Here is a 20,744-nt window from a genome sequence, read left to right as displayed (position 1 = left end):
ACTGTCAGCTTCTTTAAATTGTCGATAATTGTTTGAAAAGTCATTTAGCAAAGCAACACGATGAGAGTCCTTGTCAAGATTGTTATAAGAATGTAAATGTTTTTGACGAGAGAAAACTGAGTGATAGGGTGGAAAGGAGCTCCTTATAAAAGCCAGCGATATATATCAGTGACTCACACCGAGGGGCAGAGGGAAGCCCACACTTTGGAAAAGCACATTCTTGGGTACGTGAAACTCAAGAGGAGTAAGCTACCACCAGATAAGTTAAGCATAAATTATAGTTCATTTCTCTGTGTAGCAAACTGGATGCCCATTTAAAAAAATGTCTTTAAAAAGTCGAGAAATATTGGTGTACATCATCAGATTATGAGTAAAGATAGCCTTTTCCCCCTAAATGAAACAAGCATTTTTTTTACATTGAAATACTTTATTTTCAAGTTCTTTGTAAAAACAACAATAAATGTTTCAACCTCTCTGTTGTAAGATATGCAGAAATAATGCATAATCAACACTAAATAAGGCATTGTGCCTTACAAGAAAGACATAGAATGTCCAAAGGATATTTAGAACACTGTAGTTCCTAAAGCTTCAACAGGAGAAATGTTGACCACATGCTGTGAAATTATTTCTATAAATAATAGCTGACACTCTTTTAAACAATCATAAAAATAGAGGTATACATATATTCCCCAACCTCACGATGACCTCACTCTCTATTTGCTTGAACCCCTCTCCCCAGCTTCAGTCACAGTGGCTGGCATGCTGTGGGCCCCTCACAAGTATTCATTTAATAACTGGAGAATATTTGCAAACCTTCTACCTTCAAATTAAATAAGCATCAGGATTGAACTAGGTTGGGTTTAACGTAAAATAATAAAAAATAACGGTATGGTGCACAAATGGATTCAATTACATCCTCACTATTTCATATGTAAAATGTTAACACAGAAACCCTTGGAAACCAACCTACCAACAGATAAATAAATAAATAAATACATAGCAGAACTCTCCTAGGAGATGCTCAAACATATGCAGCCCAATTCAGATGGCACTGGGAGCCGAAGATTCCACTTTTCCTCTTTGATTCCTTTAAGGGCAGGGCCTGACTCAGGTACAGCCACCCATCAGCTTCCTCCTTCCTCTGGTTAGTTGGAGCTGCCCAATGATGAGAAAAATGTCATCCTTAGTAGCTGCTCAGGGAAGCTGCCTGCACTGCACTCTTCTCCTGTCCTGACCCCAAGGTTCCAGAGTTTTCTGAATCTAGTTTCCCCAGCCTAGCATCAAAGGGCTACTCCTTATGCTGTGTAGCAGAGACCTCTAAGCTCCTGGGTGCTTTTATCTGGGAATGCAGGGGGCCTGTGGTCCCCACTGGATTAGCGGCTACCCACAGGCAGAATGTGTGTCTCTGTCACCCTAAGTCTCATTTCAGCGTCAAAGCAACCCTATGCACTAGCTCCTATTGTTTTCTCTGTTCTACTGGGCTTGGGGAAGCTTTAGATGATGATGATGATGATGATGATGATGATGATGATGATGATAATCATCCTTGAGTTAGATGCCTAATTCAGATCGGTTCCCAGTGCGATGTCACTACAAAGTAGCTGCTCTTCACCTCTAAGCTCTAGGGCCAATGTTGCAGAAAACCAAGGGTTCTGCTTTTCAGATGTTTAGCCCAGAAGGAACTGGGGAGGGGGAGGGGCGGTGGATGCCTGTGTTTAACAGGTGGAAAGCTTTTTAATATAACTGACCAATATCAGTAAGAATTTTAATGAAAGCAGGTTTACCCACACTCATTTGCATGGGGATGGAGGGCACTGGGATCTGGCACCTGAACAGATGAATGATCTTAGCAGCAAATTTAACTGAACTAATACCCCTTTCCAGTCCTTCAGCTAAACCCTGGGTTTACAAATGCCCTGCAGGTGTCTGTGACCAGCAGCGCTAGTCCCAGGCGCGGATGAAAGGCACAACTCACTTGCTCAGCATCTTCTGGATCATTCTCTTGACCAGCGGGGCCTCGGGGTTGAGACACACCTCCCGTCCGTCCTTGAGAGTGGCTCTGCGGAGGGAGGGCAGCGTCCCGGTGGGCAGGAGGCGGGGCTGGGGGCTGGGGCAGGGGCTGGGGCTGGGGCTGGGGCTGGGGCAGGGGCTGGGGGCTGGGGCTGGAGCAGGAGCTGGGGGTGGGGCAGGGGCTGGGGCTGGGGCAGGGGCTGGGGCTGGGGGTTGGAGCTGGGGCTGGGGCTGGGGCTGGGGCTGGGGCAGGAGCTGGGGCTGGGGCTGGGGCCGGGGCAGGAGCTGGGGCTGGGGCTGGGGCTGGGGCAGGGGCAGGAGGTGGGGCTGGGCTAGGTCTGGGGCAGGGGCTGGGGCAGGGGCTGGGGCAGGGGCTGGGGCAGGAGCTGGGGCTGGGGCTGGGGCCGGGGCAGAAGCTGGGGCTGGGGCAGGGGCTGGGGCTGGGGCAGGAGCTGGGGCTGGGGCTGGGGCTGGGGCAGGGGCAGGAGGTGGGGCTGGGCTAGGTCTGGGGCAGGGGCTGGGGCAGGGGCTGGGGCAGGGGCAGGGGCTGGGGCAGGGGCAGGAGCTGGAGCTGGAGCTGGGGCTGGGCTGGGGCTGGGGCAGGAGCTGGGGCTGGGGCTGGGGCCGGGGCAGGAGCTGGGGCTGGGGCTGGGGCTGGGGCTGGGGCAGGAGCTGGGGCTGGGGCTGGGGCCGGGGCAGGAGCTGGGGCTGGGGCAGGGGCTGGGGCTGGGGCTGGGGCCGGGGCTGGGCTGGGGCTGGGCTGGGGCCGCGGGCGGCGGGCGGCGGGGCGTCACTTACACGACCTCGGTTCGGGCGCAGTGGGGGCCCGAGGGCGTCACCTGGACGTTCTGGATGTTCCTGAGGTGGATGCCCTGCAAGGTCTGCAAGCACTGGCAGCGCAGCTCGGCGACCACGGGCGCCCCTGCGGGGACGGGGAGCAGCCTGGGTGGGCGCGCTGGCCCCGGGGGCGCCCACCGGCCCGCGTCCCGCCCGTGGCCCCGGGGCGCGGAGTCTCACCTGCGGCGCGGCGGCCGGCGGGGCCCAGGAGCAGGAGCAGGAGCAGGAGCAGCCGCGGGGCGCCGAGGGGCCGGGGGGCGCGGGGGGCGCGGGGCGCGGCGGGGGCCATGGGCTCGCTCGGAGGGGCGGGCGGCGCGGGAGCCGGGGGCCGGGGGGTCGGGGAGCCGGGGAGCCGGGGCGGGCGGCGCGGCCTCTGGGGCTCCCGGAGCCGGGGAAGCCCTTTTATCCGCGGCCGGCGGGGGACGGGGATTCCCGGGTCCGGAAGGGGAGGGCAGGGGAGGGCAGGGGAAGGGGCAGGGGCAGGGGCCGGGGAGGAGCAGGGGAGGGGAGGGCAGGGGCAGGGGCAAGGGCAGGGGAGGGGCAAGGGAGGGGGGGCAGGGGCAGGGGCAGGGGAGGGGGGGCAGGGGCAGGGGCAGGGGAGGGGAGGGCAGGGGAGGGGAGGGCAGGGGAGGGGGGGCAGGGGCAGGGGCAGGGGCAGGGGAGGGGAGGGCAGGGGAGGGGAGGGCAGGCCCCGCCGCGGAGCCACCTCCCCCCTCGGGAGCCCCGACCACGCAGGCACCGCAGCCCCAGACTCCGGCCCGGCGGCTCCCAGTTGCGGGGGATGAAGGCCGGCGGGGAGCAGACTTTGCCTCGCTGTCCCGCCCGTCCTCTACCCTACCGTGTACAGTGTTTCTCGACACTTCGTTCTGCCTGTTCCCTGTGCCCGAAACGAACGCTGCCACGATGCAGCCCGCCGCTTGGGTTCCAACCCGCTTGTCTTGTGCATTTTCAAGTCACGCGTAGACCGTCCCGGTTGTGGCTTCCCTTTGGCGGGAACAGGGCTCCGCGTCCAAAGTGCCTTCCAGGGATGATTTCAACACGACCCCCTTTTCTGAATTCTGCTGAATTCCCTTCTTCCCTCTGCAATGTTGGAGCCCTCACCCCCCCCCCCAAGTCCCGGGAGACCTTCTTTTCCAAATGCATGAGGGGTTCAGATTTGATCAATGAAACACGGGACGGGCCCCAGCCCGAAGCTGCAGAGGGGCTGGTCCGACAGGCTCCCGGAATCCACCCCTTCTGGTCTATCCCTGGACAAAGCAGCACCTGGTCCCCAGAAAATGGGTACCTGCCGCGAAGCGCCCCTTGTCCTGCGGATGAAGCGGGAACCGCCAAATCACGCTCAAAATCCGGTGCCATTTAGTACCGGACCTTCCGCGACGGCCCCCCTTCCTCTAGCAACGAGGACAGGTCTCTATCTCCTAAGTAGGAATCCCAGTCTTTGAACCCGACACTTCTTCCCGTGTTTCCTTCCACCGGGAGTCCTAGAGACTCACTAAGTCAACAGTGGGTACAGATGGGTTAAGCGTAATCGTCCAGGTTGGATTCGGGCCCCCTGGGAGGCGCGGGTTTCGACGGGAAGGGGTGGCGGGTGCAGACGGGCATGACCTCTGGTCCAGGCGCAGGTGTCCAGAAACCAGACTCCGGCAGCCCAGGTGAGTGAATGAGCTGCGCGTTGCAGCCGCCCACCTGGCGCGCAGCTTCCACCTGGTTGTCGCCTGTCACCTGCAGGTTGCTGAACGCGTCTTTGTCTACCCCGAGATTGTGACGAGAAACGAGTCAACGATTGGTGAGAAGCAGCACAGACTAAGCACTTTACAGATGTTCGTTAGGTGAGCGAGACCGCTTCTCCCAGTATTGCCCAGACAGACACTCAACCTGTTGAAAATCCTTCCATAAATAATTGGAAATTGGAAAAATAATTGTAATTGGAAAGGTTCGCTCCCCAGTTTTTCTTTTTCCCATTTTAAATTTTCTGTATTAGGCTTCCCAGAAGGAAGGGACATCTGTACTCTACCAGGAGATACACAGGATTTTAAAGAATGTTACCGTTGAGATCTACCGCTGATTTATTTTGTAGTCCTATTTTCAATCACTTCATCTATATAAAAGGAATTTGACTTCCTCTCCATCTTATTGGTTGGAAAAAAATTTACAGAATGAATGCCTACCTTTATTTATTTATTTTTTTAAGATTTTATTTATTTATTCATGAGAGACAGAGAGAGAGGGAGGCAGAGACACAGGCAGAGGGAGAAGCAGGCTCCGCGCTGGGAGCCCCATGTGGGACCCGATTCCCGACTGGGTCCCCCGGACTCGAGGGTCAGGCCCTGGACCAAGCCAGGGATCCCGCCCCCGCTTTTTAAAAGATTTTATTGAATGCCTACCTTTAAAAACATTCTAGTCTTTATCAGTATGATCTTGAGAAGGAAAACAGGGAAATTAAAAGATTAAAATTTGTGTTAAGCAGTAAGAAGTGAGAAAAAAAGTTGCAAATACCTGACTAACTTATGAATAATTGAGCCCATGTGGTTCTCCTGTTATAAATTGTTTTTTGGGATTTGATGGGCAACTGGCTCAAAAATAGTCTTTGAAACTTAAAAGACGTATTGCTTTGTTTTCTACTTGTATGTGTAAAACAGGCTTGTCCTATGAAGTTTATAAAATCAGAAAGGCATGAAGAGATTATTTTTTCTATAACCTCTCTTTTGTTTGTTTTACAGAACGAACTTTAGGGAAGTCACTGAAAATTTGCTTTATTCTTCAATAAACATAGTAGCTAACAAATAAGAGTTTACAGGATTCTGAGTAAATATGAAACATGCCACTTCCGTTATGTAGTTGCCACATACCATCGGCAAATTACTAAGCATTTGCACCCACCCCAAGGTACAGCATGTTTATTTTGTGCAAATTGCAAATGCTCTTTTAAAGGTTTTTACAAATATTGACTCATTCAATCTTCCAAACAACACTGTGAAGTAGACCTAGGACTTTAAGGTTATCTTTATGGGCCTTTAGATTTACAAATATAGAAACAGAAGTGAAGAGAGGTGAAGTAACTTTCCCAAGATCACAGAATATTGAGCCTGGAACTCAAACTCAGAGAGAATGGCTTTTAATTATCATGTTATGATAAAGATGCTCTGTGTGTTATATAGTTGAGAATTTCTAGAGAGGAGTGATTAAGAAAAAAAAAACCATTTGTGGGGGCATCTGAGTGGCTTAGTCAGTTAAGCATCTGACTTTTGATTTCTGTTCAGGTCATTGTCTCAGAGTTGTGAGATCAAGCCCTGCATCAGGCTCTGAGCTGGGCATGGAGCCCGCTTAGGATTCTTTCCTGCCTCTTGCTCTGCCCTTCCCCTGCCCCAAGCACTCACTCTTTCTAAAATAATAATAATGATAATAATGAATAAAAATAATAAAAATAAAAAAACTATTATTCCCCTCGCTGAATGATTCAAATTTACTTTTTCTAAAATGCAAACAGAGCAAAACAATCATACATCTGCATAGTTTTGTTTCACTATGAAGCATAACCCTCCTGTTATAACCCATTCATATAACTCGTTGTGTTTTCTTAAATTGTCCAATTCTGAAAAACTGGTCACTTGACCATGCAGAAATCGGGCAAACATCCCTTTAACTAAAGGATGAAAGTTAATGGCGTCATGTGGTGTTAAGTGGCTATCATATGCCTCCTGAAATAATGTGATGAAAGGGGCATCTCAGCTCTTTATCTTTTGGGTATCTTTCCCAAAAGTCCATAGCTCTAGTCTAACCATGAAAAGAAATCCTTCAAACCTAAATTGAGGAATATCAAATAGCTGATTAGAACTCTTCAAAAATGTCAAGGTCATGAAAAATAAGGAAAGTCGCAGAAACGGTCATAGTTCAGAGGGAAGTATGAGATTTCACAACGAATTGCAGTGTGGTATCGTGGGTTGGGTCCTGGACCAGAAAGAGGACAGTGGGTAGAAAACCTAGTGAGATCCAGGATAGTCTGAAGTCCTCATTGGTAATAATGTGCCAATGTTGGTTTCCTAGCTTCGGCAAGGATACCCTGTTAATGTAAAGTGTTTGCAATTGGGGAAACTGAGAGAAGGGCAAATGGAAACTGTACTGGTTTTTGTTTTTGTTTTTGTTTTTACAAATTTTGTCAATGTAAAATTACTTCAAAACAAAAAGGTTGTTTTTCAAAAAGTTTCTCTTTTCCAAATCCATTTAGAATACCCCAAAATGGGGCAACCCAGGTGGCTCAGTGATTTAGCGCCGCTGTCCGGCTCAGGGTGTGATCCTGGAGACCCAGGATCTAGTCCCATGTCAGGCTCCCTGCATGGAGCCTGCTTGTCCCTCTGCCTGTGTCTCTGCCTCTCTCTCTCTCTCTCTCTCTGTGTGTCTCTCATGAATAAATAAATAAAATCTAAAAAAAAAAAAAAAAAAAAAAGAATACCCCAAAATGAAATCAGTGGACATGCATGCTTTCCTGGTAGCTTCCTAGAAAAAAAAAAAAGAATTTTTGTTGAGTTCATATTTGCTCAGATATGAAAATTCAAAATATCCGCTGCCCCAGTTTGGACAGTTCATCATATTTTATAGGATTAAAGAGTTTGACCTCAGCCCAAATCACGCTGTACAAATCTCTCAATTTCATGTAACCAAAGAAAAATAGAAAGTGTTTGCTGTAATGATCTCCAGACCCATCCAAAAGTGACGTAAATGAGGGTGTTCAGGGAGAAGTCCAGTTTACGTACAGAAGCTGCCAAGAAATGAGAGTAAATGAAGCATGTCAAGAAGTAGTTAACACTTGTACGTTGGGTAGAACTTAACTTCCAGGAATGGCTTCACTTGTTTTGGGAAGTGAAGTAAAAAGGCAAGGTTTCCTGTTGGTTATTTATTTATTTTTCTTTAATATGCCACTTAACCAGTGAAATCTTTCTCAACCAAAATGCAGGAATGCTTATAAGTGCAGGACTCCCGCAGCCTACTGCAAATAAACAAGCCTGCTCTCTGGTTTGAACATGTGCCTCTCCAAGCCAATTACTTCTGCAAGGGTTAAATACCAGGTTTTTATGCACTTTCTTTAAACCAATACAAATAACGACTCTTAAAGAAATGGAAGAGGCCTTCAAAAGGATGCTTTGGTGGTTGAATTCCATTTGCCCCTGTAATTATTACAAATCTTTCGAAATTGACAATTCGTAAAATCCAAGATGTTCACACCATCTCTTGGCTCACTGTTCTACCCTGGTTGTGGCTGCAGCCACTGACTTCAAGCAGGTATGAACTTACACCCCCTCACCTCCGCTGTGCCACGTGATTTTCTCGGCCAAAGTTTCTCCATTGCTGCCATGGAAAACCTCTTGCTAGTAAGGAAGAGAAGCAGTGATAAGTATTTCCTCCTTTTCATGTTTTAGGCAGATCTTCTACATGGCTTCTCATGGGATCCCCAGGAGGGCTGAATCCCAGATGTCTACACTCTATTTCAGTTTTCCCATTTCTTCACGCCCAACCTTGGGAACGTTTCCCTAAATAAATAAATAAATAAATAAATAAATAAATAAATAAATAATAATAAAATAATAAATAAATCTGCCTGCCCGGCAGACTGATGACTCAGGCAGATAGGCATGGCCCAGGGTATCAGATGCTTGTCACTCAGGAGCCACTTCCATCAGAGAGTTCATAACAAGGGTGGCCCTGGCCCTTGGCTACAGATCGAATTGTTGGGAACCATTGGTTTACATAGTGCCACTTGGAAGAGAAGCTACCATATCTCATTTCTTTCTGTGTCCCCATCTCCAGTGCGGGTGTGATTCATACAAAGCATTCAACAAATGTTTGTTGAAGTAGTGCATAAGTAAGTGGTTTCAGGCCATTGTTGAATGTAACCAATGTGTTCTGAGGTTGGGACACTAGGAAATCATCCTTGAAGAACCGGCAACAACCTCGATTTCCTTTTACCTGTTTTGACCACTCGGTATTTGAGTAAAACCTTTCTGGGGACATAGGTGAACGCAGATGAGTCAGAATTTGAATTACTGTGAAAGAGTTGAGGAAGAGTATCATACCTTGGGCAGCCAGAGAAATGAGTCTGAGCCAAAATCTTTAGAAAGTTCTGAGGCCATGGTCTGCCGACATATCCAAAGAACACAAGTAGGACCTACAAATATATACAAAGCCAGAGCACCTGAACGATGTCAGGAACTAAGCAAGGGAAATAAGTCCCGGCTGACTGCCACAGATGGGACCTTCATGGAACATCTGCCTCATGATAGTTGGATGGGTCTATCTAACTAAAGGTATAAGATCTTGGCAGGAGGTGAATGGATAAGAGCTATTTACCTCATATGTTTTTTGGTTCATCTATGTGTGTAAAGCACAGTGATAGCTGTAGCAGGAGATATGAAGTTGGATAAAGTTCAGTTTCTAATAAATTGATTTCGTCTGTCTGCTTTCTTCTGCAATGGAAGGTCATTTATTTTTTGTGCTCCTGGCATGATCATAATGATGATATAATTGGTCTACAAATACTTAAAATTATTCAGTTAACACTGAGAACCACTTGATATATTAGTTTTTGTCAGGTTTTTTTCTGAGATTTATTGGTTTCTAAATGTTTTATAAATTGCTTTTCAACTCTATTTTCTTAAAATTGTTTCCTAAACTTTCTACTCACTAAATCAACCAACACATAATCACATAGGGTAACAGGAAGAAATACAGGATAGCCAAAATTGTGAAAGAATAAGAAATGAAAAAACTTTTCTTAGAAATAATCACATAAGAAATCTGTTTTGGAGATGAAAACACCCTTATGATATTATCATATTTTGGAAACCAAATTTAGGAAGTCAAAAGATGAATGTATAAACCGCAAAAGAAAATTGCATGCATAGCATAGACAGATTTCAACTAGGAAATGTCTGAATCATCATAAAACCTAGATATTGAGCATGCTGTCCACAGTATTTTCCAATATTCATTATCTCCCAATTTTGGGGCCAGAAATGTTTTGTTTTTGTTTTTGTTTTCTAGAGCCTGTCCATATACTCAGATAATCATGGAGGCAGAGGATTTTGAGTGATACTTCTTTCAAAGGGTGGCTCTGCTGGTGTATGACACACAGAGCTGGTTTGTTGATTGACATTTCTGAAGTAGTTGAGGACGTTAAGGAAATAGGAGATCCAATTAGCTATGGTGGGAATTATGATAGAAATGAAGAAAGGATGGCTTGATTGTGTGTACTTTACATATGTGTATGTTGCACATCGACTGTATTTGCAGTCAAATCATATTTAATGAGTACGTATTGTAGCATCTCTGTGTGATGGAAGGGTGTGGATGGACAGGGGACTCTTAGCAGATTCCCTAATAGTTACAGATGTGACTCTAAAAAATCATACAAATCATCGATACAATAAATGAAGTGAATGTTTTAATGTCTGTGAATAATTTGGTGAAACTTCAGAGCCTAACAAAGTCAGGAGTGGGAAAACAGAGTCTTTAAGGTTCAACCCACTTTCCATTGACAAGATGACTTGTCCCCCAGCACCCGACTGTACCATTGCATCATGGTACTAGCTGCCTTACTGTTCCCTTCGTGTAGTTAATAAATATTTATTGAGCACCCACTCCACTAGGTATTTTTCTGGAAGTGGGAATGAAGAGAAGAGGCAAGACCCTTATTCCCTGATCTAAAGGAAGAAATAGAATAATCACAATGCAGTCTAATCATTATCCTGTTGGAGATCTATATCTGCATCTCTATCTATCTATCTATCTATCTATCTATCTATCTATCTATCTATCTATCGAGAGAGAGATTGATTTATTCCCTTTACCCTCAATTGATCCCATCTTCATCCTTAGAATTATTTCAAAAAGAACACTAATTCTCCAACACAGTGGATTAATAAAGAGCTGACTGCTCCAATTCTGCTTGATGATTCCTCTGGTTTCAAGTTTTATTACCTCTCATCACAACACTTGCTAATAATAGCATAATTCCCATGGGTCTGACTTGGCAAAGACATAAATATTTCACAAGATTAAACCCAAAGTTTATTTCTTGTCCTTGTTTTCTATACTAGATAAACAGTTATGCCAGGCTCCCAATCACCAAATCTCCTGAATATTTTATAGATACTCTGGGCGATAAACATTGTGGTTTTGTTATTTGGTTCTCTTCTAGCTTTTATCATGAATGGAAAATACAGCTTGTATTTGTCACATCGAACTTTTTTCTTAACCACAGTGGCCCACCCTTAACCACGGAGGATATGTTCTAAGACCTCTGCTGGATGCCCGACTTAGTGGATGGTACTGAACCCTATATATACTATGTTTTCTCCTATACATACATAACTATGATAAAGTTTAACTTACAAATTAAGCAGGGTAAGAGATAACAACAATAACAAAATAGAACAATTGTAACAATACATTGTAATGGAAGTTATCTGAATGTAGTCTCTCAGTCTCAAAATATTGTATTGTACTCATCCTATTTCTTGTGATGATGTGAGATGATAAAATGCCTACATAATGAGATGAAGCCGTGAATGGCATACAGTGGTGATGGAGCATTAGGCTACTATGGGCCTTCTGATGCTGTTAGAAGTAGGACCATCTGCTTTCAGAGTTTTCAGACCAAGGTTGATAGTGGGTATATAAAATCAAGGAACACAAAAGTGCAGAAAGGGGTGACTACTATAGTTATCTTCACTCAAGCTTGGAGTTGTGGTTCTGTGAAGGGAAGGTTCTAGCTTGTTGGTCATGTTCTCAATGGTTACTTGTTAGTTCAAGGATGTGGCCGCTATTTGGAAATGAAATGTACTTTGGAGGCAAAACTCCCAAAGGAAGAGAAGAAAAGTAACTTTTGCTCATTATTTTCCAATTCTGAGTCAGACCCATGCTGGGTACTGTTATAAGTGAGATTCACCCTTTCCCAGCAAACTTTGAGGTGGATTTTCCTGCTGGTTTTTCAGATGAAGAAACTAAGAAACTCAGGATACACAGAGTCAAAACTCTGTAACCCAGGATTGCCTTATTCAAGAGCCCACTATCCCTGGGCTAAATCCACCCACTCCAGGGTAAGAACTGTAAGGAAAGAAAAAATAACTATCAAACCATCAATTGAATTTACTAAATGTGTTTATGTTTTCCAAGCCCCCCCCCCCCCCCCAGAAACCAATGTTTTCTGCCCTCGATTCAGTTTACATTAGGGACCGAATAGGGTGTGCGTGGCTGAAGCTGAGTGGGCAGTTAGTATAAGTGGAAGCCCCAAGCTGAAAAAGAGAATCTTAACAATTCAGACAAGTCTCTCTCTGGTGTTCTATCTTCCCCCTAAAGCCACTCCTTATGGGGTTTCCAAAGATTCCAACCCCAGGTCAGGCCTGCAGATGGAGATTGAAAATGGACCACTCGCAAGGAGATTTAACTCTCCAGCTGGTCCTGAGCATCCTGTCCCTACTGACGCTCCGAGTATCTTGAGAAGCACTAATTGGAGTGAAATTCCAACATGAACTTTAAAACTCAAATCTTTAATCAAAGAGCCGCAGTAATGTTTTAAAACTGTAAGTTACGATCCATTACTGGGTCATGAAATACTTCACAGGCTTGTGGCCAACATTTTCTTAAAAGTGGATAAAGTAGAATAGTCTTGAAAATAAAATATCAAAACACACTGTACCAAACAATGCTAGGTATTGAATTGTGAATTTGTTTTAGGGGTGTGTGTAAATATGTAAATACCCACGCAGCGAATACAGTGAATACACAATACCTATAAATGTGCAAGTGGATGCTTGATCACTTCAGTTTGACATTTTTTTTCTCTGACCAAGAAAAAACTTATTACCCTAGGACTTGGTTTCCTGCCTGTAAAATTGGGACAGGAATGCTCCCTAACAATGAAGTAATTACTGTTTCCTTTATGGCTGTGCACAATGATCATTTATTGAAAATTAGCAGTTCACCTTATTATCAATATCAATATTAAAAAATTTTTTGAAAAAAAAATTTTTGAGTGGCAAAATTCCAGTTGTTTTAAAATTTTTCCCCTATAATTTCACTGTGTTTTCTGTTATCCATACTGAGCATGTGTTCGTTGTCTTTTATAATAAGAAAGAAACTTGGTTGGATGTATTTTTAAAACCAACTAAACCCTCAATGATCTATGCAATGAAGAGGAAACTGTTTTTACCACAAAGGCCTTCCAAGGAGACAAAAAGCAATAATTAGAAAAGTACAGAACAACTTCCACAAGCAAAATATCTTTTGGTGGTTTTGTTTAGTTGATGAGGTCTGTGACTATGCAGTAAGTGCCTAGTTTGTGGACATTTTCTGTAGGAAAAAAAAAAGTAAGGGCCTTCAAACTTTATTACTCCATAAATGTTCCTAGAGCAGGAAGCTGTAGGAAGGTGCTGTCTGATTTGGGCTTTCCCCTGGCAGGGAAGTTTTCTCCCAATGTCATTGCTGATAAATGCGGCCACTTAAAAGAGTTCTCCTGCAATTCTGAAGGAAGGATTTGCATGGGACCAGCCTGGGTTGACTTCACAAAATTTGCTTGGGCCCTTCGAGTCAACCTAGATTACTGAATCTAACTAAGTAGGTTGTTGAGGCAGGCTGTAAAAGGAAAATAAGCAAAGAAAAAACCAGTCTTACTACCCACACTCCACTTTCTTTTTTTTTTTTTTTTTTTCCCACACTCCACTTTCAATGTTTCTTTCCCAAAGTTTATTTAAGGAACTTTTAATCCTATCACAATAGTTTGCTGCTTTTCACCAAGAGTCATTCTGCTGAATACCTTAGTCCACACTCCAGACTAGCTGGGATGCGGCCCTGACAGCAATATTGAAAGCAACAGTAATAATTATAGTTGCTAATCTTAAGCATAGACTTTGCAGAAGGACTGATGCTAAGCGTTTGGCCTGTATCTTCTGTTTAATTCCTCATGGTCACCTATGAAGTATATGCTCATACTATTCTCACTTCACAGATGAGGAGACTCAGGCACGGGGGGGAGTAAGTGTGGCATGGCATTGGGCACCATGCTGGAACGGGTGAAAATGTCACCTTATAGGGCAAGGGAAGAAAAAAAAACTTTGCAGATGTGTGAAGGATCTTGAGATGAGAAGATTGTTATGGACTATCCAGGTGGGCCCAATGTCATCACAAAGGGTCTTGTTTTTAGAGACAAGCAGAGTATAAGTAGAAGAGTTAGAGCAGAGAGAGGAAAGGTGACAACAGAAACAGGTGGGAGTGATGTAGTTTGGAGGCGGAGGAAGAGGCCACCAGCCCAGGATGACCTCCAGAAGCTAAGAAAGACAAGGAGACAGAGCCTCCCCTAAAGCCTGCAGAAGGAATGAGCTCTGAGGACACCCTGAGTTTAGCCTGTAAGCCTCATTTTGCACTTGTGACCTTAAGGACCGTAGGATAATATACCTGTGTTGTTTCTGCCACGGTGTTGGTGTTCCTGGCGCTCCGTTGCAGAAGCAGCAGGTAGCCACACGCCCATCTGGCAGCGCCCTCCTTTCTCCCCAAAACATAGTAGTGTCTTCCTGAAGGAAGAAGGAAAGCACCATCGTGCGCCTCTCCTGGTTTCCACAGCTGTTTAACATACAGTCTGGATTTCTGCGATGTTAAGGGATTCATGGACTGGCGGTCCACTGCAAAAAAGTGCGACTCGATGTGAGGGTATCAAGGAAAAGTCTCTTCAAGACACTTGCAGGCTTAGAGCGACGTGCCTGGTGTGTGAATGAAATGTAGTAAGAACCAGTTCTGCGGATTTGCCAAAGGCAGGATTCACTAGAGGCAATAGTGTGGGCATAGGAACCATTTTTAACATTTCACCTTGGTGAAATCTCAATGTTACCAATAAAGAGTAAAATGTTTTAATATGATTCTTTGGAGAGCATACTTAGATTTCTGTTAAGTAGTAGAGAATCCTAGTTTCATTTTCATTAATTCTCCTAATCCTAGAATAGAGTGTAAATCTAAAGGGGATAAAAGCAGAGTCTGATTAATTTTAAAAAGCCAGTAGCGTCTAAGTGTGATTAATATCAATGCGCAAATATGTGTCAGTCAACGCAAAACACCAAGTGAAGCCAGTCTTTGTTAAATTAGACTTTCCTTCAAATGTATTTTTGCTTAAAATTCTGGAATTGTTTTTAAATGAAATTATGGCAAGCTGACGCTATTTCTTTGCTCTAATAAGAAACCGTTTGTACCGCAAGTCGATTTATTTTATTTATTTAGCGCTTGAAGGATAATAAAAACATCAGACGATTTCCCCACAGTTGGGTGACTGATGAGAAAACGAAAACAGAAAAGCCTCCGCGCAAAGGTACAGCATCAGGCAACTGGGAGGCTCCTCAAAAGCTTCCTGATTATTTTCCTATACAGGGGGGCGGTCGGCCCGGGCAGATTTTCCTCCCATTCTTCAGCGAGGCTCTGCCAGGGAAGGACGCGTCGTTCAGGGGATGGATTTAGGCATAGGATTAGGCACCGGGTGAAGGGAGGGCGGGGGGGGGGGGTGATCAGGGGTGGGGCGGGCGGGGTGGAGGGGGGAGGAGGCGGGGGGGTGATCAGGGGTGGGGCGGGCGGGGTGGAGGGGGGAGGAGGCGGGGGAGTGACCAGGGGTGGGGCGGGCGGGGTGGAGGGGGGAGGAGGCGGGGGGGGGGCCGTGATCAGGGGTGGGGCGGGCGGGGTGGAGGGGGGAGGAGGCGGGGGGGTGATGATCAGGGGTGGGGCGGGCGGGGTGGAGGGGGGAGGAGGCGGGGGGGGGTGATCAGGGGTGGGGCGGGCGGGGTGGAGGGGGCAGGAGGCGGGGGGGGGGTGATCAGGGGTGGGGCGGGCGGGGTGAAGGGGGCAGGAGGCGGGGGGGGGTGACCAGGGGTGGGGCGGGCGGGGTGGAGGGGGGAGGAGGCGGGGGAGTGACCAGGGGTGGGGCGGGCGGGGTGGAGGGGGGAGGAGGCGGGGGAGTGACCAGGGGTGGGGCGGGCGGGGTGGAGGGGGGAGGAGGCGGGGGGGGGGCCGTGATCAGGGGTGGGGCGGGCGGGGTGGAGGGGGGAGGAGGCGGGGGGGGGTGATCAGGGGTGGGGCGGGCGGGGTGGAGGGGGCAGGAGGCGGGGGGGGGTGATCAGGGGTGGGGCGGGCAGGGTGAAGGGGGCAGGAGGCGGGGGGGGGTGACCAGGGGTGGGGCGGGCGGGGTGGAGGGGGGAGGAGGCGGGGGGGGTGATCAGGGGTGGGGAGGGCGGGGTGGAGGGGGGAGGAGGCGGGGGGGGTGATCAGGGGTGGGGAGGGCGGGGTGGAGGGGGGAGGAGGCGGGGGGGGGTGATCAGGGGTGGGGCGGGCGGGGTGGAGGGGGGAGGAGGCGGGGGGGGTGATCAGGGGTGGGGCGGGCGGGGTGGAGGGGGCAGGAGGCGGGGGGGGTGATCAGGGGTGGGGCGGGCGGGGTGAAGGGGGCAGGAGGCGGGGGGGGGGGTGACCAGGGGTGGGGCGGGCGGGGTGGAGGGGGGAGGAGGCGGGTGGGGGTGATCAGGGGTGGGGAGGGCGGGGTGGAGGGGGGAGGAGGCGGGGGGGGGTGATCAGGGGTGGGGAGGGCGGGGTGGAGGGGGCAGGAGGCGGGGGGGGGGCCGTGATCAGGGGTGGGGCGGGCAGGGTGAAGGGGGCAGGAGGCGGGGGGGGGGTGACCAGGGGTGGGGCGGGCGGGGTGGAGGGGGGAGGAGGCGGGGGGGGGTGATCAGGGGTGGGGAGGGCGGGGTGAGGGGCCGGGGCGCGCAGGAGGGGGCGGGTGGGCAGCGCCAAGCCGCGAGCTCCAGGCCTCCCATCACCGGGGGGTGGGGGGGCAGTGGCTCGAGGGCGGGTCCCCTCCAGGCCGCGGACGTGCCTGGGGGCCCCTGGGCCGCGGTCCTCTGGTTCGGGGGCCGCTGAGCGCGGAGGGCGGCGCGGCCCGGTGGCCCCGAGCTCACCTCGGGGCGCCCTGGCCCTGCCCTCCCCGGCTCTCCTGCTCACCCGCAAACCCTCCGCCCCCAGAGCAGCGCCAGGGGCCGAGGGGCCGGGCCGGGCGGGGGGCTGTGGGGCTGCCGAGCCCGGGGCCCCGCCGGCTCCCACCTCCAGGGAGGGCCCCGGGGCAGCCGGGCCATCTGGGTCTGGGGGCGCGGGAGGCCGCCGGGGGCTCGGGCGGGGCAGGTGCCAGCAGGGCGGCGGCGGGCGGGGGCGGGCGGGGCTCCCGACACTGTCCCGACACCGTCCCGGCCTGGCCTGTCTTGTCCGCCTGTCCGGGAGCTCGGGGCGGGGGCCGGGACACTCCACGGAAGAGCTGGGCCCTGGCCAGCCACGACTGGGGGGCGCCGGACCTGGGAGCGGGGTCCCCGGCCACCCCCGCAACAGCGCTTGACCTTACAGCGTTAAGACCTTCTAGAGCTGCCACCTTCGCACCCTCCCGACCCCCACGGAAGAACCGCACCTTCCCACCTGCCTCTGCTACAGATCGCCGCTCAGGTGGGTGGGGCGGCTGTGTCGGTTACAGGTGTGTCCTTAGCAGTTGTTCCCTGGCTGGTAAAAAGTCGAATGTGGTCTTTATTTATTTATGATTTTATTTATTTATTCATGAGAGACAGAGAGAGAGAGAGGCAGAGACACAGGCAGAGGGAGAAGCAGGCTCCATGCAGGGAGCCCACCTGGGACTCGATCCCGGGTCTCCAGGATCACGCCCTGGGCCGAAGGCCGCGCTAAACCGCTGAGCCCCCCGGGCTGCCCTGAACGTGCCCTTTAGATGATGACTTAGTTCTGAATCTGCCCCGGTTGTGGAAGCCTCCCTCAGTCTCTCCTGTACAGAATCTCCGCCGCCCTACCCGCCTTCACCCGATAAAGTCTAGGGAGCAAAGTCTGTTCATCCTCATCTATCCTCTCACTCTGAGGAAAATTGTAAAAGTCATATCTGAGTGCCTTCTTTCTGTAGAAACTTGGTGCTTAGATGTATCTCCATTGGTCTGGGCCCAGAAATGAGATGAAGAAGGGGAGTTCGCAGGCCTGCTGTGACCTGGACCAGGACTGGGCATCAGTTTAAGGCAGGCTGTGCTGTCGGCCAGAGCAATGATGCTCTCAGAAGGACACAGAGCACCAGGGAGTGGCGCGTGGAGAAGATTCAGAAGAGTGAATGGAGCATATGCAACAGAATCCCACACAGGAAAGGTCAAGGGATCAATATGAACCATCTTCCCTTGCCTGAAAAAGGATGACTTGGGCTCTTGATTAGGGCAAGGTACACCGTCGTCTCAAAGCCAAAAGCTTTCTCTCACACTGATTAGCAGTGGGAAGGGCATCAGTAGCCCATTGCATGGACCTGGCTGGCTTTTTACTGCTCATCAGGACCAGACCTCTGCAGGGGTGTGCAGCTTGCTTCCTGGGCCTACAGTGTTCCTTCTCTTAGTGTCCCACGCACCGCCTGCCTATCCGCTGACCAAGTCCTTTTTGAATTTCTAGTGTCAGCCCAACATCACTTCCTCCAAGAGGCCTTTCCTAACAGCTACCTCTAATTGTGTTCCCTGTTGTGTTTTGTAGCACCCTATGTATTTGCGATTTCTCACAGATCTTCCAAAAGTGCACATGTGTACATTTTATTTACTTATTTTAGAGAGAGAGAGAGAGAGAGCACACATGAGCAGGGGGAGGGGCAGAGGAGAGAGAAAAATCTCAAGCAGACTCCCTGCTGAGTGTAGAGCCTGATGTGGGGCTCCATCCCACAACCCCTGAGATCGTGACCTGAGCAAAATCAGAGTTGGATGCTTAACCGACTGTGCCACCCAGGTGCCCTGCACATATGTACATTATACACACATGTATACGCATGTGTGTGGGTGTTTGAAAGTGTTTAGATCATAACATTTATCACTATTCTAGCACCTGGGTAGGGACTTGATATAAAGTACTATATTCATGAAGATAGTAAATTTTGTCAATGATGCTGCTGAGGCTTTGACTTGTTTATGTGTCTGTTTCGTCATGCAGCTGGAGCATGTCTCTATTTTAGTATGTGTCTCGCATGGTTGTGATGATTTTTCAACCTAACTGCCTCTCCTACTAGACAGTGATCTCTTCAAGGACAATTCTCTGTGACTTACATTTTTTGAATATCCAGCATCCAAAGCAATGGCTAATACAGAATATGCTATAAATTTGACAAGTTTATTGCATCAAAACTTGAGATCCCAAATAGGCTTCTTGGCAGAGGGAGCGGACAGAAGGGATGGTTTGGGATGTGAATGGGAGGGATACTGGATTTGTGCAAACTTACCCATGGATTTCAGTATTTGCAGGAAGTAGTAAGCGGCAATTAAATTATTCTTTCTCTGCATTAAATGAAACAGTTTAACATGTGTACACTAAAATAAAAGACATCTCCATCTTAGGAGGTATAGCAGTGAAAAAACTGTCATGTCTCAGGAGCTGGCGCTGTTGGATTTCAGTAGGAAACCACTATAGAAATGAATGAGATGTCTGAACTATTTTGATTTATTGGAGAAAAGCTAATGAAAATGACTGCAATCCCCATTTACTGCTTTGTTACATGTATATGTCATATATATATATACACACACACAATTGTTAGCTATTAACAAATACATTTATTTTGTAGACAAAACATTTTAAGTTACTGAGCCTATGATGAGAAGATAATAAAAAGAGATCTTAGTATATGAAATTTGTAAACTAAATGCTTAATACATGAATGTTCCCCAAAATCCACCCAGAGGTTGGGGTTGATGACCTTATTTCTTCTACTATAATCATCACAGTATGCTACTTATTACGATCAGGTCCTATTTTGTTTGCCAGTGACATTGCGTGATATATAATGTAATCTCTACTAGAGAAAGAAGAATCAAGGAGAGTGGTGTGGTGGTTAAAAGCAGAGTTTCAAACCCCCACTCTGTCACCTACTTAGTTATCTGACCTTGAAAGAAATTTCCTAATCTTTTTGAACTTTAGTTTTCTTCCCTATAACATCTGGGATGCTAATAGTAATAAAAACAAATAGTTACCCATTTATATATGGGCTCTAATGTGATATGCATTACTTCTAGCCCTTTGAATTTATTAACTCTTAATTTTCACATCAACTGTGTGAGATAAATAATGCTATTATCCCCTTTTAGAAATGAAGAAACTAAGGCACAGAAAGGTTGTGCAACTTTCCCAAAGTCACACAGCTAGCAAGTGGTAGAGTTATTGATCCAATTATTCTCTCTGCAGAGGATGTCCTCTTAACCAGATCACAGCTATCTTGTGAGAATTATTTAATTCGTTCTTACAGAACACTCAATATGCCTGGTATATTGAAACTTATCAATAAAGTTCAGCTGTTATTATAATACATTTAAAATGACACAAATCATCAACTAGTCATTTTGCTTGCTATACTGTGGAATGCTGAGGTGTAAAAAAAAAGGTAATTAAGGCATTTTTCCTCCAACAATTCTGTTAAAATTAATATATGACAACAAAGCAATAACAGATTTTGATTTCCTGTTAACACTTGTGTGAGAATAGTGTGGGTGTAAATTTAAGGGATTTAGAAATACCGGAGGGAAGGGGAAGAGAATGGGCAAAGCAGATGAAGGGGGACAGGAAGTAGAGGCTTCCAGTTATGGAGTGAGTAGACCATTGGAACAAAAGACACAGCATAGGGAATATAGTCAATGATGTCGTAATAATGTTGTAACAGTGTCATAACATCACAGATGGTACTTGTGCACACGGCATAAGGTACTGGGAAGTGTAATCACTCCGCTGAAATGAATGCAACATTGGGTGTCAACTATATTCAAATGAAAACAATTTTAAAAAGAATGAAAGTTCTGTTGACTATAAAATAGTAATTAGAAGTCCGA

The 20,744-nt window shown here is 47.9% G+C and overlaps 1 protein-coding gene across 1 annotated transcript; it reads right to left on the bottom strand.

The window, feature by feature from the left end:
* Nucleotides 1–406: 406 nt before the first annotated feature.
* On the bottom strand, nt 407–3,136 carry LOC140603575 (permeability factor 2-like). The gene is made up of 4 exons (XM_072773937.1): nt 3,028–3,136; nt 2,809–2,932; nt 1,976–2,059; nt 407–1,155 (listed from the first exon to the last, which is right to left on the bottom strand). Exons 1-4 carry the CDS (start codon nt 3,134–3,136, stop codon nt 1,146–1,148), a joined length of 327 nt encoding a protein of 108 aa, XP_072630038.1. The 3' UTR covers nt 407–1,145.
* Nucleotides 3,137–20,744: the final 17,608 nt, after the last annotated feature.

The sequence above is a fragment of the Canis lupus genome, chromosome 14 (genome assembly GCF_048164855.1).
Source record: "Canis lupus baileyi chromosome 14, mCanLup2.hap1, whole genome shotgun sequence".
NCBI lineage: Eukaryota > Metazoa > Chordata > Mammalia > Carnivora > Canidae > Canis > Canis lupus.
The sequence above is the reverse complement of the archived record's forward strand: the minus strand, read 5'-3'. Positions and strand labels throughout refer to the sequence as shown.